The 20,685-nt window shown below is 35.4% G+C and overlaps 4 protein-coding genes across 8 annotated transcripts; 1 reads left to right on the forward strand and 3 right to left on the reverse strand.

Moving 5' to 3' along the window:
• Positions 1–793: 793 nt before the first annotated feature.
• Positions 794–3,189, reverse strand: LOC104907274 (biogenesis of lysosome-related organelles complex 1 subunit 2). The gene is made up of 2 exons (XM_010696187.4): positions 2,933–3,189; positions 794–1,295 (listed from the first exon to the last, which is right to left on the reverse strand). Exons 1-2 carry the CDS (start codon positions 3,041–3,043, stop codon positions 1,029–1,031), a joined length of 378 nt encoding a protein of 125 aa, XP_010694489.1. The 5' UTR covers positions 3,044–3,189; the 3' UTR covers positions 794–1,028.
• A 1,315-nt stretch (positions 3,190–4,504) lies between these two features.
• LOC104883975 (amino acid transporter AVT6A) lies at positions 4,505–7,779 on the reverse strand. The gene is made up of 5 exons (XM_057392768.1): positions 6,754–7,779; positions 6,496–6,651; positions 5,835–6,038; positions 4,991–5,459; positions 4,505–4,785 (listed from the first exon to the last, which is right to left on the reverse strand). The coding sequence occupies exons 1-5, from the start codon at positions 7,142–7,144 to the stop codon at positions 4,659–4,661; spliced, it is 1,347 nt and encodes a 448-aa protein (XP_057248751.1). The 5' UTR covers positions 7,145–7,779; the 3' UTR covers positions 4,505–4,658.
• A 342-nt stretch (positions 7,780–8,121) lies between these two features.
• On the reverse strand, positions 8,122–15,673 carry LOC104907269 (amino acid transporter AVT6A). 5 transcript variants are annotated; one of them, XM_048639404.2, is made up of 9 exons: positions 15,305–15,673; positions 13,895–13,971; positions 13,593–13,818; positions 12,791–12,919; positions 11,177–11,943; positions 10,569–10,721; positions 9,884–10,087; positions 9,292–9,763; positions 8,122–8,658 (listed from the first exon to the last, which is right to left on the reverse strand). In XM_048639404.2, the coding sequence occupies exons 5-9, from the start codon at positions 11,568–11,570 to the stop codon at positions 8,544–8,546; spliced, it is 1,338 nt and encodes a 445-aa protein (XP_048495361.1). In that variant the 5' UTR covers positions 11,571–11,943; positions 12,791–12,919; positions 13,593–13,818; positions 13,895–13,971; positions 15,305–15,673; the 3' UTR covers positions 8,122–8,543. The 5 variants fall into 5 exon arrangements, with proteins under 5 accessions (XP_048495361.1, XP_048495360.1, XP_048495362.1 ...); XM_048639403.2 differs by having other exon boundaries at positions 14,984–15,673; XM_048639405.2 differs by lacking the exon at positions 13,593–13,818.
• A 1,557-nt stretch (positions 15,674–17,230) lies between these two features.
• Positions 17,231–20,665, forward strand: LOC104907259 (uncharacterized). Its single transcript, XM_010696167.4, has 6 exons — positions 17,231–17,909; positions 18,561–18,811; positions 18,927–19,302; positions 19,398–19,529; positions 19,608–19,783; positions 20,355–20,665. Exons 1-6 carry the CDS (start codon positions 17,361–17,363, stop codon positions 20,476–20,478), a joined length of 1,608 nt encoding a protein of 535 aa, XP_010694469.2. The 5' UTR covers positions 17,231–17,360; the 3' UTR covers positions 20,479–20,665.
• Positions 20,666–20,685: the final 20 nt, after the last annotated feature.

Genomic DNA, 20,685 nt, shown 5'->3' on the forward strand with positions numbered 1-20,685 from the left:
TAAAATTTACTAAAGATCTAATAAAGTCAATAATGATAAAAAAATTTAAGTATTAAAAAATTACAGTTTTTTAATAATTTGAATTAGTCTAAATCAATTTGGAATGCATTTTTACTATACTACTAATACTTGTACTTGCTCTGCTATTCTGCCCAAGCCTGGGTGAGGAAATCCACTACTCACTATTCATTCCTCTTAATGAAAGAAGTACATATGCAACTCTTTCTCCCCATTATCTCTCATTATTCAATATTAATTCCTCTGAATGAAAGATTATGCAACTCCTCTCCTTATTATCTCTCAAGAAACCATTTAGTAATAGATTGATAGTAGTAATATATTATAGTATAGGTCTCTATATCTCTTTTGGGATTCACCAAGTATCACATTTGAGAACACTCGTGACACTAAGGTTATAAGGTGAATTTCTAAACAAATACACTACGCAAGCTTGGTCGAAATTAAACTTGGTACTAATTAAAGTACATACCAAAACTAGAAAGTGTATGTGATGTGTAAAGTAATATATACATTCATTTAAAGTCTTTTTGGCATTGTTGTTGAACAGTAGGTGACGACCTAGTGATATTGGCATTGCATTCGATGCCAAAAGTAATGAGATTAAGCTCGTCCCTTGTAACAGGAATCCCCAATTTTCATCCTTGTAAGAAGATTTAGAACTTGTACTCAAACTTGTCGGGCTCGTGAGTAGTTCTAAAAAAAATCAAAACTCAAAATCCCTTGTAAATGGTTGACCTAATGCATAATGAAAGAATAAAACCAAACAATGAAATTGTAGAAGATCAGGTATGTTCTTATTCACACTATATACGCTCAATTCCATATTCATCATCCCCACAAGATTGCACAGGAGTTCCTACCACAAAACTCTAGGACTAATGCAAACTCCTCATCCCATTCAAAACAACTTCAATTCCACATTGATCAAAATCTATTAAACATATAGCATGCGAACTCTAAACTATTTTTACAAAAGACATCAAATTGACAAGAAGATATAAGTGAGACTACGCCGGTGGAATCTGATATGCAGATTGCACCTTCTTTTCCAACATGGAAACATATTTATCAAGCATTGAAATTACAGCTTCAAATTCTGTCACTTGCTGATCTATAGCATCAATTTGCTGAACATACCCCTCGAAGCTACCACTCTTGTGCTTCAGCTGTTCTACAAACACCCTCAAACCAGAAGCAACATCCCCATAACTGGTATACTCTTCTGCTACTTTAAGATTCATTTTCTCCAAAAGTTCGAGTAGGTTGTTTGATCCCTAATGCATTGCAACATTCAAAACTGTCAGATTTGACAAAATTTCTCCATGTAAAAGCATATTCTAATATGACATTAATATTGTAGTAACAACACCATTTCATATTCATCAACCTTAACAAAAGAAAACATGTTTTTAACGTTTAAATAATAATACCTACTTCAGTAGTCAAAGTTCACATCTACCAAAAACTCAAGATGAGATATAAAAAGAAGATAGTATTTCTAAATTTCCAAAAGAATTATCTTTGTAAGATCATAATTAAAAGTTCTCAATATGATGTAGCATCAATATAATTCAGAGTCCAGAATAATGTGAACTATTATTTTTACTCATAATCGTAGTGATACTCTCTCGAGCTAGGATCTCCCATTCTTGGCGAGCAATAAAAAGTATCTTCAACTGCAACTCAATTTTTTTTCCTTGTAGTCAAACACAGCCATTAGCGTCGCAAATTATATCCCTCCATGTAAAAAAAATCTACAATCTACCAACTACCAAGGTTTTAATTCCTTAAAGAGTGTGTTTGGACAAAGAAATTGGTAGGGAAATGGGCGAAAGGGAGAGGGATAGATTCATGTATTCTTGTTTAGATACAAAAGATGGAGAAGAGAAGGGAAGGAAAGCTAAATGATCCATTTCGATCTTGTATGGCCCGTTTGGTAAGAGGTCATAGCGGGGGTGGTAATGCATTATAGGGTAAATTTGTACTAAAAATCCAATGTCATTACCTATAGTAATGCTACTTCCTCCAAAAATATCCATTTTCTTCCTAAAATATCATTACTGCCCAATCCATTATCACTTGGGAAGGTGGTATTGGGTGGTTATGGAAATTCATAAAGGAAAACCTATGTTTTGTGAAAAAGTTTCATTCCCATGGTCATTGATATGAGAATTTCTTAACAAATTTACACTAAATTTCATTACCATTACCACTATTTATAACCACTAACCAAACGGGCAGGTAATGTTGTAAGTATTTCGAAGAAAATAACAAGCTCACTCTTCTCTCCCCTGTGTGCCTTTTCCTTTATGATATCTTAGACAAAGTGTAATGTCGAAAATACTCGCAGAACCATTATTCAATCTATTGCTACAAACTTTTATATAAATTCTTCTAAGATCTAACATTGCGCCAATGCCTTATTCTTTTCCAATGCCCAACTTTAATTTGTATGTGACTGAGGAGCTTACACTTCAATTGATCACAATGCCATTATATTAACCTTGTTTTAGCACCCATCTCGAGAAGCATTTAATCCACGATTCATACACATAGCATATTCAATTAAATTTGACAACATATTTGTTTCATTAATACTTCACTTCATAAAATCCAGCAATACAACAACATTCTTCTTAATAATTCCACAAATTACAAGCACACATTTACCACCATAAACATTCACACAAAAACTAAACGGATCATCGTCATTACTCATTACACGAATATATTAACTAATAAATTTGATATTCTCACTGAAATTTGATAAACCCTAGGTTAAAGAAGATTTAAGTAATCCAACTATAAATCACTGGTGTTCTACAAATTACTGCAGTTCTGATGCAAAATGCTAAAATGAATTTGATGGGAAAAAAATTAAGAACTGAAGTAAAATGAGGGAAGAATCAACCTGAAGCTCGGACTTGATCATGGTAGAAACACCATTGAAGAGATCATCAAGAGCATCAGCAAGTTCGTCAGGTTGATCATTTTGTTCCTTAATCACTTCATTTTCCGCCATTTTTGTATTTAATTTCTGGGATTGAAGTTGCAGATTGTGAGATAATGCTGATGAATTTGGAAGATGATGAAGATTTAAGATGAGAGAGAAATTGGAGAGAGAGAATGAGGGGTAGTTGGAAGTTTAGGCAACCATGTAGGAAAAATTAAGGAAAAGTAGTTTTGAGACAAAACGGCATTTGGGCTTTTCTCTTGGCCCAATGGCAAGTTTTTTGTAAAAATAAAAAAAAAAATTGGTAGGAAGAAATCCTCTGGACTGCCCCCAATCCAGAGATCCATTACAAGTCAGACGCCCCTAACCCCCCTCCCCCTCTTAAATCCCAAGCAAATGCTCTGGATAGGAATTGAACCTTAAACATTGCTAGGAAATATGGGTAAACTCACCACTTGAGCCAACCCCAATTTCTTTGGGTCAATCGCAAGTTGGAATCGTACTATGAACAATTATACCTCGTTTTTTTTTTCAATATGAGGGCAAACGGCAAAGTCGCTTGGTTGTGGAGAAGGATCAATTTAAAACACAATTCTAAATATGATTATAAAGGGGGTCAATTTACCAATAAAACAAGATACCATTGATTATCATTGATTTTCTTAAAAGCTGTGTTAGGGCCTATAGGGGTCATGGCCCTCTTAGGCCTCAACGTAGCGACGGTAGCGTCACTGCTATTCAATATACTTCCTTCTTCGTACTTATTTAGTTGCATATTTTACTTTTTGACGCTATTTATCAACCAATTTTGATTTAATTTTATCACCATTATATAAGAAAAAACATACTTCATTTGTTTTCCTTTAGTACCATATTCATTCCTTTGGCTGTTTTGAATTAATTTTACCGTAACCTTATTTGGAACACTAATCAATTACATCTAACATCGATCTTGTCCTTGTTATAGCATTATTGTTATTTCTTTAATAATAGTGTCTTCTCGTGCGTACAACGTGCGCCTTACTCTTCCAAACAAAGAGTCCATAAGATTAAGAACCTAAAAATAAGGTTGTACAAAGGTCAATACTTGGAAGAATTTTGCTTGTCATATAATGGTGCTCAACTACTACCCAATCTTCCATATAACAATTCTGCATAGCTTTGGAAGTTTTAGCCAAATCCTTAGAATACTTGGAACGATGTCTTGACTATTTGTTTGTACAAAAACTTGTGTACACTAGGTATATTAATAAACAACTTGATTAGCGACCATAAAATTCATCAACGACACCCCAAAATCACATGTTAGTCGTTTCAAATCAACTTCACTAGTGGATGATCGTAATCTAATTTAAGATGACGAAGCCTGTTATAGACAAATAAACAAGACTTGATCTTCGCTCTATAATTTCAATTAGCAGTAACTTGAATATGTAGCTTTTGAAGGAGTAATGTGCAATTGAATGATCTTGTATATTTTAAGCTACCAACATTGAGTTAGTACTTAGTAGTGAGTATTTATATTTGATACAGAAAACTTGGAGAATCTAGGCAGATATAGTTCAATGCCTTGTTATCTACATAATTAACATGATACATCCAGTTCAGAACTACCAATTTGACAAAACACCCTGTTGTTGGTTCACAGTAGAAACCAATCCAAGAAGAATACAAGTCTGCATGATCATGAACGCTTTGGAATCAACGTGCTCGCGTTGCTGTAGATTGCAACCACATCTGTAAACACAGCCACAACAATCAAGAAGATTGCTAACATCTTGTCCTTCATTGTTGCTATGCCATGACAGTCCCTGAAAAACCAAAAGAAACAGGGATTTCCCTCAGATTTTGTTCAAAGGAACTAAACATGATAAACTAGTTGAAACTGAAAAGACGTATCAGGCTGATATTAAAACTGGCAAAGTAGCTCAAACTTATAGTTATCAGATTGCATAAAGTTGTTTGGTAAAAAATCATAAGAAAATTAAGATCATGAACATGAAGAAAATGACATACTTGAGAACAATGGAAGCAGGAAATATAAACAGGAGCAAGGATCCAGAAGTGGCACCAGTAAACTGAAAAGCCTGCCATACATTAGGAATAAATATAGCTCCATACAGAATCACAGACATCAGTATTAACGTGACTAATGCAAATCTCCAATTATCTGAAGCCAGAGGCCGCCTTGCACGACGAAACAGTAGGCCGTCCAAATTTATCCTTAAAGAATAGAAGATAATGGGGAAGACGAGTATGATATGGCCTGCATAGCTGACACGAACCATGTTGTTCAGTAACGAGCTGTAGGGAACGCCAAGGTTGGTATCGAAGTTGGACAGAATATCAGAAGCAGTGGAATCACCGAAAAGCAGGAAACCGAATAAGCCTGTTAGTAAGTATACTATTCCAGAGAGTGAGAGGGAAGTTTTAACTACTGATTGCATTTGATTAGGATCTTTGAGCTCATTCTGTATTGGATGAACTGCAAAGAAGAGACATTTCGTTACGAAAATAATCATTTATGACAAATAAGGTTAGCTTGGAAGACATTATGCATTTGCAGATTATATTGGGAATTTCCAGTAGGCCAGAGTTAATGAGTTATCTTGAAAAAACACAATATATTAAAGGGTACCTTGTATAATTTCCACAGTTTTTAAGACATGGGTTCGAAGATTGGTTTTTGTAGAGTATGCTCTTAGTTCAAAGATAGAGCGCGAAACAATACTTATGATGTTATTGATGGGATTACAGTAACAGCAGAAAAACTTGTTTGGTTAAAAATTTCAAGTTCAGTTAATAAGAGGAGATCAGATTTTTTTAGTGATGCATGATTTATTTATCTACTTTGACTTACCATTAAAATGGCAAAGATATGCACAAACAAGAACAGGTACAGCAGTGAAGAGATTCCAAAAGGATTCCGAGCTCTCAATATGTGGAAACCATGCAGGTTCATGTATGGTTCCCTGGCCTAGTTTGAAAGCTGTAATTGCAACGACGACAACTATAAAGAACACTGCAAGTGCAACTGCTACAGCTGAAGTGTATCTCAATGAATCTGCAACCATGTAAACATAGAAACATACAATCTACTTAGAACCCATTATCATAGTTTAAAGTCTAAACAATGGAGACATAGAACTATACAATCAGTCTAAATACTTTCAATGTAGTAAAAATTAGCTGAAGAGAATAAGGCCTTGAGGCACTGATCAAGATAAACTTGGGACAAAATTCTACTGCAATGTTTAGATTTATACTTATTACTTAAATAAAACTGATTTAATACTACTATAAATGTATAATGCCTACTATTCGAGAGCGTTATTCTCTCTAGTTATTGGATCATCCTGTCAGTAGATTGTAAGAATTTATATAGAGATTGTATCCCAAAATCACGTCTCTGCTTCTCCACTAGTTGGATTTTTCCATTCAAAGATGTCGGTACCAAACAGCATGATGCTTACTGTGCTGGAGGAAGCATAGACTACGAATATATTGCTGTTGTTTCTCACCTATACGTTTACACGATATCAAAGGCATGAAGACAAAAAGAGTCAAGACAAGTAGCACAAAGGCGCGCCCTGTCCACCATTGTTGTTCAAAGCATTCTTCTAATACACCGGGGTGATGAACTCCATCTGAAGTCGATGATCCAGAGAGCACATCCTCTAATTCAATTGATTAATAAAGCAAAAGTAGTGATCAGATTTGCTATAAATTTTACATATAATAACGAAAGAAGTAAACATATAGTTTGTGATGAATCTTACCAATTATGATCAAGTAAATGATAGACATGCCAACATTATTGACAACAACAGAAAGCTGCACCAAAATCTTGCCAATTTTACCAAATGCATCTTCCATAACAGAACAATAAGAAAATGAACAAGATGCATCACTAAACCTAAGCAAGAACTCGATCGAAGCTTCCGTTAAAAATCCAGCAACTATGATCAAAATCACACCAGGAATAACACCTAATACTTTCATAGCAGCAGGTAAGCTCATGATTCCTGCACCTACAATGGTGCATGATAAATTGAAGACTGAACTACCAAATGAAGCTCTTTTATGAGCCAACAATGGAACTTTTTTATCCTTGAAGTCAATCAAGCTACCGTTTTCTGAACTACTTTCAACGTCTTTGATAAACGTCATCTCGTCGTTTATGAAGAATCAAAAATTTGCAATTTGACAAGATTGATGAACTTCAGGAGTACATCAAAGAAACTAGTATTTACTCTGAAAAAATAGATCAAACTGAAAACACAATATTCAGAAATGGAGAATATTTGTATTGTCAACGCCTTTGATAGTTTCTCCTAACCACCGAAGTACAGTTAGCAGTTAGCACGTAGAGAAGGAAGAACAAGCTATGTTACTAAGTGTTCAGCAGGTATCTGATAGTTGATTAAAGATAAAACTGCATTGCCTAATTAACAATTACTACACTAATCTAAGAGCATTAATAAAATACATACATCATAAGAGGAATAATTAACAAAACATTCCAATTTTCTCTCGATTTGTTTATTAGTATAATTAACCAACAATATATCAGAAGATATATTATATCCTTGTATCAGCTAACAAGTTCAAGAGCAACTGATCAGAAATCTCAAACCATTAGTTGCTGGAAGTCCTTTCGCTAGTGAACGCGAACTAAGGCAGAAGGTGTTGTGTAGTGGCATCACCTTCAGGCTTCCAGGATGTAGTCCTGTGGTCGAGTCGTCATACCCCACATCCCCTGGCACCCGGCCTGTTAACATGCTTATCCTTCCTGAGATAGGATGCTGAGTGTGCGGCCCTCCTCCCCCCAAAAAATTCAAATTCTGAAGCCAAACTAAATAAACCGTTTATCCACTAAAACGAATGTGCCTGACTTCGAGCTAATGGTCAGAATCCATACAGGACAGCTAGTCTACAGTGTTCCTGGGAGCACGATGTTCATTCTCAAATAACAAAAAAACTCGCATACTATACACATGATCTTTTGAGCTTTTTACGTGAGAGGAAATGCAATAGGTAACATCTAAGAATAAGATGATCTGACCAAGATTCATGCCAACTTTCAGCGTTTCAGGTACCTAAAGGATCTTTCTCTGAGACCTTGCCTATATTGCATACAATGTTTGCATCCAATATAAATGAAATAAGGGAGAGAATTTCAGAGGAGAAAAAGAAACACATAAGAACAATTCACAATTGGGAAAATTTTAATAGTAGTGAACACTTCTACAGGATTCTGCTTTTTTTTTTGGATACATATACTGTACAGTGGTGGGAGGATAAACCTCCCAGAGAAAATAGTACAAATGAACCACAGCACAAAAATGAACCACCCCCTGAGAAACTCCTACTTTACAATTGTGATATGCAATAATGCATAACACAAATCATTACACAATGGCATATTGTGCATGGAATAACACATTGTGATATGCAACTATAAATTAAGAATCCCCTCCCCCCATATGGGATGTCCTGTTTCCCATCAAAGCATGAAATAAGGCGAACCACCAATTTTGGAGCAGCCCAAACAAGATAGGCAAGCACTTCACATTAAGGAAACGGCGTTGCTGTATATAGCCACCAGATCAGAAACTACAGCAAGAATGATCAAACCCCATGAAAGAATCTTGTCTCTTCTCGTTGAGATTCCTAAATGATCCCTGGAAAGAAGCAAATGAAAGAGCTAAGATAACAGATGGTCCAAATTATGATTTTGTTATAGTTCATGATTTTTATGGCCTATGAAATTATCCAAATTCTTCGGACAGCAAGAATATATTAAAAAATCGTCATTATAATCCATAAAGAACGAATTAAATGATCTTATATGCAAGGAGAAAAATGTTCTCTAATGGTCATTTTGACTCTGTGAGGACACTCATACTTCACGGTCTCAAAATAGTTGCAGCACCTAACTTTCACCATCAATTTTCACTATTGTATAAGGAAAAAAAATGTAGGATCTGTTAGGTTTGTGTCAATATGCATTTTGAAAAGTAAAGTTTTCATATTTTACTAATATGTAATTAAAGATATTGAAGGTCAAAGTATGCATTTGAGACCATGAAAAACAAACATCAAAACCATTCTGAACTAGAGGAAGAATAATGCATATGATGATCAAATTTAGCATAGTTTTACACAGGTGCCCTTAATAGTAAAGACAAATAATCATTCACGAACTTCAGAATTAGCATCAGTATCCCAAATATGCTTAATATATACTTATGTATGTAAGCATGTAACAAATGAATGCAACACATTAGTTTGAGGCATAGTAAACCATGACTGACCTGAGAACAACAGAAGCTGGAAATATGAACAAGATTAAAGCTCCAGCAGTTGCCCCAGTAAACTGAAAAACTACCCAAATACTGGGAATAAATATAGCTCCTAATAGTATAACAAGGATTAAACTCAATGTGATGATGGCAAATGTGGATCTTTGATTATCTGAAGTCAGTGGAATGGCCGAGTTGTATATAAGGCCATAAAAGTTAAGCCTTAGGGCGTAAAAGATAACCGGGAATACAAGCACAATGTGAGCTGCATAGCTGAGACGAACCATAGCATTCAATAGTGGGCTATATGGGACACCAAGGTCAGAGTCAAAGTTAGAGAGTACATCTGACGAAGTTGAGTCTCCAAAGAGAAGAAATCCAAATAACCCTGTCATTATGTAGATTGTACTGCAGACAGAGAGAGAAGACTTCACTACTCCTGGCATTTGGGATGGATCTTGAAGCTCGTTGCGTATTGTATGCACTACAAACAAAGTATACGATATAGAACTCGGTTAATGATGAAACAAGCTGTTTGGAAAACTGCCCTGCAAAAATTACGTAAAACTGAAACCAAATAAAAATTAAATCAGTTGTCACATACCGTTATAGTGGCAAAGATATGCACAAACAAGCACAGGAACTGCAGTGAATAGATTCCAAAAGGATGCAAGATCATCTATGCGAGGAAAGAGTGGTGGTTGTTTAACTGTTCCCATTGCCAATTTGTAGCAAGTAATTTCAATGACAATAAGAATGAAAAACACTGCCAGTCCAACTGCTATTGCAGAAGTGTATTGCAGAGCTTCTGCAGCCATGATAGAAAATGGATACATATGCATCAATGATCATTATAATAGGACATGAATGGGAGCTCAAAATGTAAGAACAAGAAGTAAATAACTGCTAAACATGTACTGTCAACTCAAATTTTAGAGAAAAAGTTTGCCAAAACTACAATGGAGCAAAGATTTTGGGGCAGATCAGGCCTTGTTCACTTCAACATGAAAAGAAATATTTTTGTAAAACTGAATTTTTGTCAATTTAATCAGTTTTGATCAACAAATATCAGTTTCAATCACCAAATATCAGTTTAAATCAGTAAACACAGTTTTTGGTATATACTTCTATAAACAGCATAGGAGAAATAGCATTTGAAATTCAGCATTAATCAATTATATTGCTGACGGTAGGATACTCTATAGTAATAGTGTACACCAAAAGATGAGATAAATTATAAGAGAGTTTTGTAGCTCAAAATGGAACATAAAATCCAAGAAATCACTAACCCATACGCTTGATCCATGCTGTAGGAACCAAGACAAACGCAGTAAGGAGAATCAGCACAAAGGCGCGGCCTGTCCACCAATGTTCCCCGAACCACTCTTCTAAAACACCCGAATGGTGAATGCCACTTGTAGTTGAACCAGAAACAACATCCGCTTACATATACAAACATGAAAGAAGACATCAGAAAAACTATACACAGGGGAATAAGGAGTTCCTGATTCATAATTATTATCAACATATTTTGTTCATAACACAAAAAACAAAGTAGCATAGAGGAAAATCATTATAGCCAATCATGTTGAAGATGGCACGGGGCGGGACTGGCTTGAAGCACAGACCAAGATGACATGGACACCAGGCACAAATTTCACCATAAGGCAAAATTTTAGAGCCTGACACAACCAAGCATGGTAGGCTGTCTATACCCAGGCCTCAAATTTGGCTCTGGTCTGCCTGCAGAGCAAGGACACTAGCCACCGTGTCGTGCCACAGGCTTGTCCGTGCTGGGTCATGCCTTGGCCCAGCCTTGTCCAGCACCATCTGCACCAGCAGTTATAAAGTTAAACTATGAAAAAATATGTTGCACAAGGGGATAATGGACTTGTACCAATGATAATCAAATATATAATGGTAATGCCAGTGTTGTTGATAATGACACTAATCTGAAACAAAATCTCCCCAATTCTTCCAAAGGAATTATACATGAGCTGCCCATAAGTATATGAACCTTCTTTTTCGCTATAGCGAAGCAAGATATCAATGGAGTACTTTGCCAAAAACCCAGAAACCAAAATCAAAAGAGCACCTGGGATAACACCAAGTACTTTAATGGCAGCTGGTAAGCTCATAATCCCTGCACCAACAATGGTGCATGACAAGTTAAAAACTCCACTTAAATATGAAGCTGTGTTGGTATCTTCCTTTGTTATAATCCCTGATTGATTTTGCAACAATGGTACTCTTTCATTCTTTTGTTGATTCTCTATATCAACTCCTCTCATCTTTTGTGATATGTTTTCTCCGAAAATCGACAAAATCTTTATGGATAAATAAAAAGAATTGCTGTAATATGCCAAAAAAAACTCAAGATAAACAGCAAAAAGAATTGAAATTCACAATATATTTACAACAATAAGAACCAAAAGATATAAACTTTGAGACCTTGATGTCTCAATAGTTTAAGAAAAGAGAAGGGGTATACCAATATGTATCAAAGCAAGTTTATTTATATACTAGATAGTACATACTACTACTTATCATACTAGATACTCCTACTATTCTAACCAATTCCCAAGCTTTTTTTCACCCCCCTGCAGTTGACTTTGTGCTACACGGCTCGCCGCATACATCAAGCGTTGTCAATTTTGTCATCAACTGAAAATGACATTTCATTTGATTTAATATGAAGTATTTAGAGTAATTAGTAAACAAAACAGAAAATTCTTTGTGTTGCTTCATATTTAGCGCATCAAGGAAATGAAACACCATCATTATGGTTAAATAATAGGGAAAAAAAGGCAGCTGAAATCTTCAAAAATAGCAAACTTGAAGAATTTGCTTTTGAATCTGCCAATATACTGATAAAATATTATTGAGTGGGGTAGAACACATCAAAGAGCTTTGTTAAGTTGAGATAAAAACTATTTTAGTATTTCAAAGGATGTTAGAAGGTAGCATTAATCAAATCAATTAGCTAGATTTTGATGAAAATACATTGTCTAACACGCAAATATTGAGTAGGATTGTTTAGATTGAGATACAAAATCAGAGAAAAGTCACTCAGAAAGTTCAACAGATATATGCTTATATACATCATCATACACGCGTAACAAGGAGAACTTTGCCTGATTCTACCTGTTTGTTTAGCAACAACTCTTAGATAAAACTACAAGCCGCCTAGCTTAATTTAACACACAACTAGTTATTAGGCCCGGGCTATGCCCCGGGTAAGAAAAAATTTCATTTATTAATATAATAAATTATGATAATAACACTAAATACAACTTAGTCGAGTGGTTAAGACTTTAGTATATGTACTTAAGATCTCGGGATCAAACCACTGCACCTTTGGAAACAAATGGTCCAGACGCGCTAAAGTGCTTCTTTTGTCTAAGCTTATAGTCATTCGTTTAAGTGCAATGGCAGTTTTACAGTACCTTCTTTTGTCTAAGCTTATAGTCATTCGTTTAAGTGCAATGGCAGTTTACAATAAATATATTACCAATTCTATCTGCGTCTCACTGCCACAGAATCCAGTAATCTCGACTTCTTTAAACTGGCTATGAATGGATCTTTGACGCCGTGCCATTGTTATTTTATCTTCCTTTTGCAAATTACTCGGTATCAGTATCTGCAACCACAGCAATAACAATCCATTGAGCATAATGCAACAATTTAATAGAGATGAAGGTTGAGTGTGTGTGGATACATGTGAGCACACATGTATGGCATGTATCAACCACTCAGAATGTGTTCTTTCACCTTGAAAGAAAATCTTAGTTCAGATCGAAGCACACAAAGGGCCAATAAGTTCAGATAAAAGTTCGAGAAGGTTTAGATATATGCAGTCTTTATCCCTGATGGTTAAAAGAATTAGAGGTTCTTGTTTTATGAAGTAAATGTGAAGGGAAACATAATTTCGGTCTTAATAGAAACTTCATGGATAAATAGGCCTTCCGAATTAAACAGAAGATGTAGATAACTTTGGTGATGCAATTTAGTTTGGTGGTGATACACACTGGAGTATTCAGTACATTGTCACCCAAAAAATAATTAACTGGAGTGATTCGGTAATCTAAGGAAGCCAATAATCATCAGTATAACAATCCCAACAGCCAAGTGCCTGTAGAGTTTCCGTTCAAAGAAATAGTGGTTGTTTGGTTGATATGAGAAAACATGACAAATAGAAATTCCTAGGAAATGAAAATTTGGTGAGTTCTTTGGTTGACAATAAAATAGCAAAATGAAAGAATTAGAAATTCCTAAGAATTTTGAGTTCACACAAAATGGAGGAAGTTACTTACTTAAGTCCCGCCAGGTAAGTAGAAATTCTCATGGGAATTTCATTCCCCCATTGTCAACCAAACAATTTAACCAATTTCCCATGAATTTGATTAATTAATTTATTTCCTCTAACTTGCAATTTCATCGGAATTTTGACTTCCCATGTAAACCAAACGACCCCATAGTTTCCCTCCTTAATTTGCGCTGTTTTAATTCGCCTGTGGGCGCTCATATGTGAAGAAGTGCCTGTAGAGTTTCCATTCAAAGAAAAGTATCTATCTTGCATCGTCGTGACAATATTTTAAGCTTAGAAACATCTTACATTGACAAATATTGTAAAATTATTGCAAGAATATCATCTGGAAGCTCATTTAAGTAATCCCTGCCACGATTATCACTCTGCATAATAAAAGCAACAAATAATTTTCAGAATACAGTTCCTGACCCATGTCCAAAAGATTAGAAAATGTAATTAATCCAAATCATGGGCTGTATTAACTCTAAGGCCTTGTTTGGTTGACAAAACAAATCATGGGAAATGCAAATTCCCAGGAATTAGAAGTATATGAAGTTGTTTGGTTGGCAAAATCATGGGAATTTGCACTTCCTAGGAAGTAGGAAGTTCTACTTCCTCCAAAATGGAGGAAGTTACTTACCTAGGTCCCCCTAGGTAAGTAGAGCTTCCCATAGGAAGTTCTACTTCCCATTATCAACCAAACACAATTTTATACTTCCTAGGAATTTCAAATACATGGAAAAAATAACTTCATATGAAGTATGACTTCCTATATACAACCAAACAAGGCCTAAGTAATAGTTAAACTCTAATGAACAAGAAAAAAAATCACAGTTAAACAGCCAACAGCTAACCAATAATTGAGGGGGCCAACGACATGAACTTTACTAAAAATTCATTACCAATATCACCATTCATTAACACCTCATGAGTTCATACATCATACACCCGAGTGTACCATGTGCTTGGTACACTCGAGATTAATTTCTAATCTTTTGGAACTCTCCTTCCTAATCTATTTTACTCATTCGGATGATTTCAAATGATCAATAAGCATAAAAATAGTCTACCATACTCACGGTACGCCCAGATGTATAACGCCACCACAAGCAGTTACAAAATTAATATGGAAAATTGAACATATAGATTGAGGGAAAAAAACATGAAGAATTTTTCAAATTCCGAAAGCAACAAGAAATTTAAATGATCCAAATAGGTGGCATATAAAGTAAGCTAACAGCCTAACACAATGTGATGATTCCCTTCTTCTTCGTAGTAGTTTTCGAACCAAAATTGGGTAAAACATCAATCTTTTCACACCAAACAAAATTCAAACTTAGAGCAGGAAATTTACTAATTGTATGATTAATTGTATTTAGTACAAAAAAGATATACCCTCTTAGAAATTCGTCGATATCCCACAATTACTTCGTACACTAAATAGCAAACAACTCCGGCGGATAGTGAAAGCTGCCGAGCCATAGACTACAGCAATGGAGGAAAAAATCACCCTAATTCTGCAACTTAATAATGATTTACCCAAATCAAGTTTTAATTTTTTTTTAAAATACAGATTTTTACTTTTTAGTGGGTAAATCAAATTTATCGATAATAACAATTCAAAAAGATAGATTGAAGCTTGAAAGTACCAATCCTAAGGGGAAATCTGTAAGTTCGAATTTTTAGAATTTTAGGGGTGTTTTTCTCGTTACTTACTATCAACAACAACATCACCAATTTACTCATCTATTTTCCCTCAATTCTTCTGGCCTGTATGTCCACTTTCTCTCTCCTTCTTTTTTGCAAATTGAGTAAATTATTTGATGGGTTTTTGTGGATTTTTATTTTTATTAATGAATTCTTCTGGGTTTTGATTTTCATTGATGGGCTTTTGTGGGTTTAAATTTTCATTGATGGGCTTTTGTGGGTTTAAATTTTCATTGATGTTTTTTTAAATATATTTGTTCAAAAATTGGAATTTGGATGGAGAATTACGGTGGCAAGTTTAATAGGATATTTGGGTTTAGGGTTTAGGGGATATCGGAGGTGGTTGGGGGGGTTGGTTTCGGAGGTGGCTGGGGAGGGGGTGGGAAGGAGAGGGGGTGGCAGGGGGGTGGTAAAGGGTGGCAGAAGGAATGAGATAGGAGAGAGAAAAAGGAAGAAGGAATTGACTTAGGATTTTATTTAAAAAAAAATTAACCTGTTCAACAATAACTAGTTAGTTAGGACCAATTTTGGCAAAAATAATTCATACTTTCATAGTTAGGAGTTGGGACGGTTCAAAAAATGTTCTTTAGTTGGGACTGAAAATAGCGGAACACGCGTAATTGAGACTGTTCATATCAATCGCGTTGTTGGACAAGCCCTAAAGTATTTTGGAAGTGGGGCTTTCTACCTAAAATTCCCTCGACTTCTGAGAAACAACGAGCATGACTGAAGTGGCTATCCATACCCGTCTTCTATGAGTGAAAATTGTCTTCTTGCGTGCGAAAGTTCGATAGATCGGTGGAGCGACTTCTTTACTTACCTGATAGGAATGTAATCTTTTTCATAATTTTTTTATAAATGAAGGACAAAACAACAAAAAAAGAAAAATAAATTGCATAAATTACAGCAATTATGTACCCATACTTAATGTACTATTGTGGAACAAAGGGAACAAAAATATTATAGACTGAAAGATAGTTGAGAAATGCTTGCTTTCTTTCTGTTGTATGCATTGTACATTTGTACTTTATGACAAATGCCATATTTATACTATAAGAATACTATTACAAGTCACACTAACCTTAGTATAGGTTTTAGGAAAAAACTTGTCATTTACATTTACTTTTTGACTCATAAAATTGATTATATACTTGAGGTAAGAAAATTGAGATATTTTAAAGAGGGAAAGGGGAACAATACAACGGTATAACCGACAAAATAGACCCGATCCAAAATACCCGAACAAAGATATATATGTTTACATATGAAAGAAATAATGATCAGAATCGAAACCTGAATTAATCCGGGGCCAGGGGCGACCCAAAATCAAAGACTCAAATATGACCTGAGCACGATTCTACCTGTTCAATTGACCTGATAATGATGTTGCGGTCCGAAAAGTTGTCATATTAGTTACATTTTAAACAAAAAAAAGGAAAAAATTCATGAAATACTATGTAGTAGTTAGTTCTTTCCTGTTAATTATTTCACTTATTCTTATTGCTATTATATGTGTTTTATATATTTGCTAGATGAAAAAGCTAATTTAAACCGACTCGACGCAACCAAAAAGTACATGGTGACACACCTGAGTCCGAGCGGACCCGACCCAAACGTAAACAAGCAAAGAGTTGACTTGATTAGTTTACCTCTTTATTTTGCACAGAGTTTTAGGAGAAATAATGTTGTGGATCATAGAAAGAATGAAAAACTATTATTTTATATTAAAGTTGAATGTATGTGTGATGAAAAGTTAGTATTCCCATTCCAAAAATAGAAACAAAAGAAATAAGTAAACTAATAACGAACACTTCAAAAAGAATACGGGTAAATTAATAAAGACTTGAAAGAGTGTAGTATTAAAAGATAGACGAGACTTCCATGCCGTTCCTTGCTCCATGGACCCCATGCTTATTGCCTTCCCGCCATCCCTTCTAAAACCCTAATCTCACCCTACCTTTTATATCTCCCAATTCCCAAACCCTTTTTTCTTCCCTTCTTAAACCCCAGCTTCCCTCTCAATTCTCTCTCCTCAATCCTCCTTTTTACCTTTCATCCAATAAAAATGGAAGCTCAGAAAGTGAAATCTGACTTAGTCTTAATCCTAGACTTTGGTTCTCAATACACCCACTTAATCACCCGAAGAATCAGGTCACTTTCCGTCTTCTCTCTCTGCATTTCCGGCACTTCTTCACTTAAATCCATCACAGACTTAAACCCACGTGTAATCATCCTTTCTGGTGGCCCCCACAGTGTTCACGCGCCTGACGCGCCGGTATTCTGTGATGGGTTCGTCGATTATGTAGAAAAGCACGGTGTTTATGTTCTCGGCATCTGCTATGGATTACAGCTAATTGTGCAGAAGCTTGGAGGTTTAGTTAAAGTTGGGGATAAACAAGAATATGGAAAGATGAATATTGAAGTGATTTCTGAGAGTTGTGGGTTGTTTGGGAATAGAATTAAAGGGGATACACAAGATGTTTGGATGAGTCATGGTGATGAGGTTTCGAAACTTCCTCATGGGTTTAAGATTGTTGCAGTAAGTCAACAAGGTGCTGTTGCTGCTATTGAGAATCCTACCAGAAAGTTTTATGGGCTTCAGTATCATCCTGAGGTAAAATTATAATTATATAACAAATTGGATTTGATTATAAGTTTATTAGGTTTATTACTGTGTTTGATTTTGGTTATAAAGTTGTTAGTTTATTAGTTTGGTTTTACTTTGCTGTAAAGTTGATTCCTTTTTTCATTTCTGGGTGTTTTGTTCTGTTGTGAGATGCTTTGTCAAAGTATAATTGGCAAAAGTTTGTAAAGAATGGTTTATAAGTCTGATTGGAGGAGAATCAATGATGAGCATGGAATGGACTATATAGCAGTTCGAAATGATTTCGGACTCGAATTTTTCATCCTAAACTCATTATGGACCACTAGATTTTCATGCTTGTATTTAGAAAATTTTGATGATTGGATGAATGCTTTTATCGTTATTTGAGATTCCTGAGTTAATTGTGTTTGTGTGATTTGAGTATATGACCTAGTAACACTGTTTTGATGGGTTTGATTTTGGATGTTTGTTGTTGAGTATGAAAATAGTGTTAGAAGAATGTAATGAAGGTTAAAAATGAGGTGCTCCTTGAACTTTAAGTAGGGTGGGGGAGAATTCTTACTGATTGATTAATAGCTTAGTTTTGGTGCCTTTTTTTGTTTTGTTTTAGTGCTCTCAACTTTCTTGTGGTAAGTGACAAGGTTGTTAAATATTATTTAGGTTACACATTCGCCTCAAGGGATGGAGACATTGCAGTATTTCCTCTTTGATGTTTGTGGGGTCAATGCAGATTGGAAGATGGAGGATTTATTGAATGAAGAAATTAAAACTATCAAGGAAACGGTAAGCCCTGATGATCATGTCATTTGTGCTTTGTCTGGTGGTGTCGATTCCACTGTTGCTGCGACTCTTGTGCATAAGGCGATTGGGGACAGACTTCATTGTGTTTTTGTTGACAACGGCTTACTAAGGTGCAAATTTTCACTTGTTTCTGCCTCAAAATTAACTGAAATGGGGTTACTATATGTAAACTGAATGAGCGGAAGTAATGTACTGAGTAGCTTATATCATATATGTTGTTTGTAGATATAAGGAAAGAGAGCGTGTGATGGATACCTTTGAGAAAGATCTCCACCTCCCTGTTACATGTGTTGATGCATCAGAGCAATTTCTCAGCAAATTGAAGGGTGTTGTGGAGCCTGAGACAAAAAGGAAGATAATTGGGAAAGAATTCATTTGTATTTTTGATGAATTTGCACAAGAACTGGAGAAAAAATTTGGGAAGAGACCTCTATATTTGGTTCAAGGAACTTTATATCCAGACGTTATTGAATCCTGCCCACCTCCTGGAAGCGGACGAAACCACTCCCACACCATAAAGAGTCATCATAACGTTGGTGGACTTCCAAAGGACATGAAGCTTAAGCTAATTGAACCTCTAAAACTTTTATTTAAGGATGAGGTTCGAATATGAAACCCCTTTATATGAAAAGTTTTGTTTTTTTTCTCTTTAATCCTCATAGTGTGTCTTTTGCTTATACTCGTTGTCTCTAAAAGGTGCGTGCACTGGGGAAGATCTTGAATATTCCCGAGGGCTTTTTGAAGCGTCATCCGTTTCCAGGACCGGGGCTTGCTGTGCGTGTTCTTGGTGATGTCACGGAAGGAAATCGTTTGGAAATTCTTCGGCAGGTGAGCAGAGACTTTCTTTCCATGGATGAAATTTGTGTCTATATGCTATGTGGTTTTGATATAAAGTGATCTCTTCAGGTTGATGAGATATTTGTTCAATCAATCAAAGATGCTGGACTCTATGACGAAATTTGGCAAGCGTTTGCTGTTTTCTTGGGTATTTTGTCGGTAGGAGTTCAAGGTGATCAAAGAACTCATTCTCATGTCGTAAGCCTAAGAGCTGTTACAAGTCGAGATGGGATGACAGCAGATTGGTGAGTATGCCATATCTTTTACTTAATAAGCATGTGTAACTTCTGTTAACTTTGTTGTGTTTCTATACATTGGCACAAGACTGATGATTGGTGGAAATTTGTGGCTGTTTGTATAAATGTGCAACACATCTTTTTTTTGAAGGAAAAACTATAGATATTTAAATGTGAAATTGGAGTGTGTTCTTGCTCCTATATCAAGCAAAGTTATACAATTACCCTTGGTGACTTGTGCTTCTAACATTTAGATATTTGAACAACCCCGACGGTAACGAGATTACACCCATTTTTTAACCATAAACAACTTCTTGAAGTTAAATGTGGTCATGTTCATGATTCCATAGCTGAAAGCTACATATAATTGGACTTAATATTCCAATCCAGTGGAATATTGGAGCATACAGAACTTAGATTTCTGTGCTTAGACCTTATTAGATTTTTGTCAAAGTTCGACCAATATCAAGTATTGTCATTACTTCATAGTGTTGGTTCATCGGTAGTTTCACGTTATCATAATTATATTCACCAGATTTAATTTCTATTGACTGATGCGGATGGTGCTATGTTTTTTCAGGTATCGTTTTGATTCGGAGTTCCTTGATCAGGTGTCTCGTAAAATTACCAACAATGTCCGAGGTGTGAACCGTGTAACTCTGGATATAACATCAAAGCCTCCTTCAACAATAGAGTGGGAATGAGTCCATAAGATGATAATTTTGGATGACTTGGTCATAATTTTTTTCTCTTTTAGCAAACTTATCATTTATCCTATTGTTAACCACCCTTTCTATGAACAACAAAGGTGATAAATTGAGAATTTTCCTTATATAGTTGAAGATTCTTTGCAATGTGTGATTTTTCATTTTATAAACTTTTTATCTTTTACCTGGTTCTCCTTGCATGGA

Source organism: Beta vulgaris, chromosome 2, assembly GCF_026745355.1.
Source record: "Beta vulgaris subsp. vulgaris cultivar EL10 chromosome 2, EL10.2, whole genome shotgun sequence".
In the NCBI taxonomy this organism is placed as follows: Eukaryota; Viridiplantae; Streptophyta; class Magnoliopsida; order Caryophyllales; family Amaranthaceae; genus Beta; species Beta vulgaris.

Excerpts from the sequence above, each read along its gene's own strand:
- LOC104907274 (XM_010696187.4), bottom strand. The coding sequence starts at position 3,043 with ATGGCGGAAAATGAAGTGATTAAGGAACAAAATGATCAACCTGACGAA. Across the intron at positions 1,296-2,932 it reads TGATCAAGTCCGAGCTTCAG|GGATCAAACAACCTACTCGA; the intron begins GTTGATTCTTCC and ends GCAATGCATTAG.
- LOC104883975 (XM_057392768.1), bottom strand. The coding sequence starts at position 7,144 with ATGACGTTTATCAAAGACGTTGAAAGTAGTTCAGAAAACGGTAGCTTG. Across the intron at positions 6,652-6,753 it reads CATTTACTTGATCATAATTG|AGGATGTGCTCTCTGGATCA; the intron begins GTAAGATTCATC and ends CAATTGAATTAG. Across the intron at positions 6,039-6,495 it reads GATATCGTGTAAACGTATAG|ATTCATTGAGATACACTTCA; the intron begins GTGAGAAACAAC and ends ACATGGTTGCAG.
- LOC104907269 (XM_048639405.2), bottom strand. The coding sequence starts at position 11,570 with ATGAGAGGAGTTGATATAGAGAATCAACAAAAGAATGAAAGAGTACCA. Across the intron at positions 10,722-11,176 it reads TATATATTTGATTATCATTG|CGGATGTTGTTTCTGGTTCA; the intron begins GTACAAGTCCAT and ends TGTATATGTAAG. Across the intron at positions 8,659-9,291 it reads CCAGCTTCTGTTGTTCTCAG|GGATCATTTAGGAATCTCAA; the intron begins GTCAGTCATGGT and ends GCTTCTTTCCAG.
- LOC104907259 (XM_010696167.4), top strand. The coding sequence starts at position 17,361 with ATGGAAGCTCAGAAAGTGAAATCTGACTTAGTCTTAATCCTAGACTTT. Across the intron at positions 17,910-18,560 it reads GGCTTCAGTATCATCCTGAG|GTTACACATTCGCCTCAAGG; the intron begins GTAAAATTATAA and ends AATATTATTTAG. Across the intron at positions 19,530-19,607 it reads GTTTGGAAATTCTTCGGCAG|GTTGATGAGATATTTGTTCA; the intron begins GTGAGCAGAGAC and ends TGATCTCTTCAG.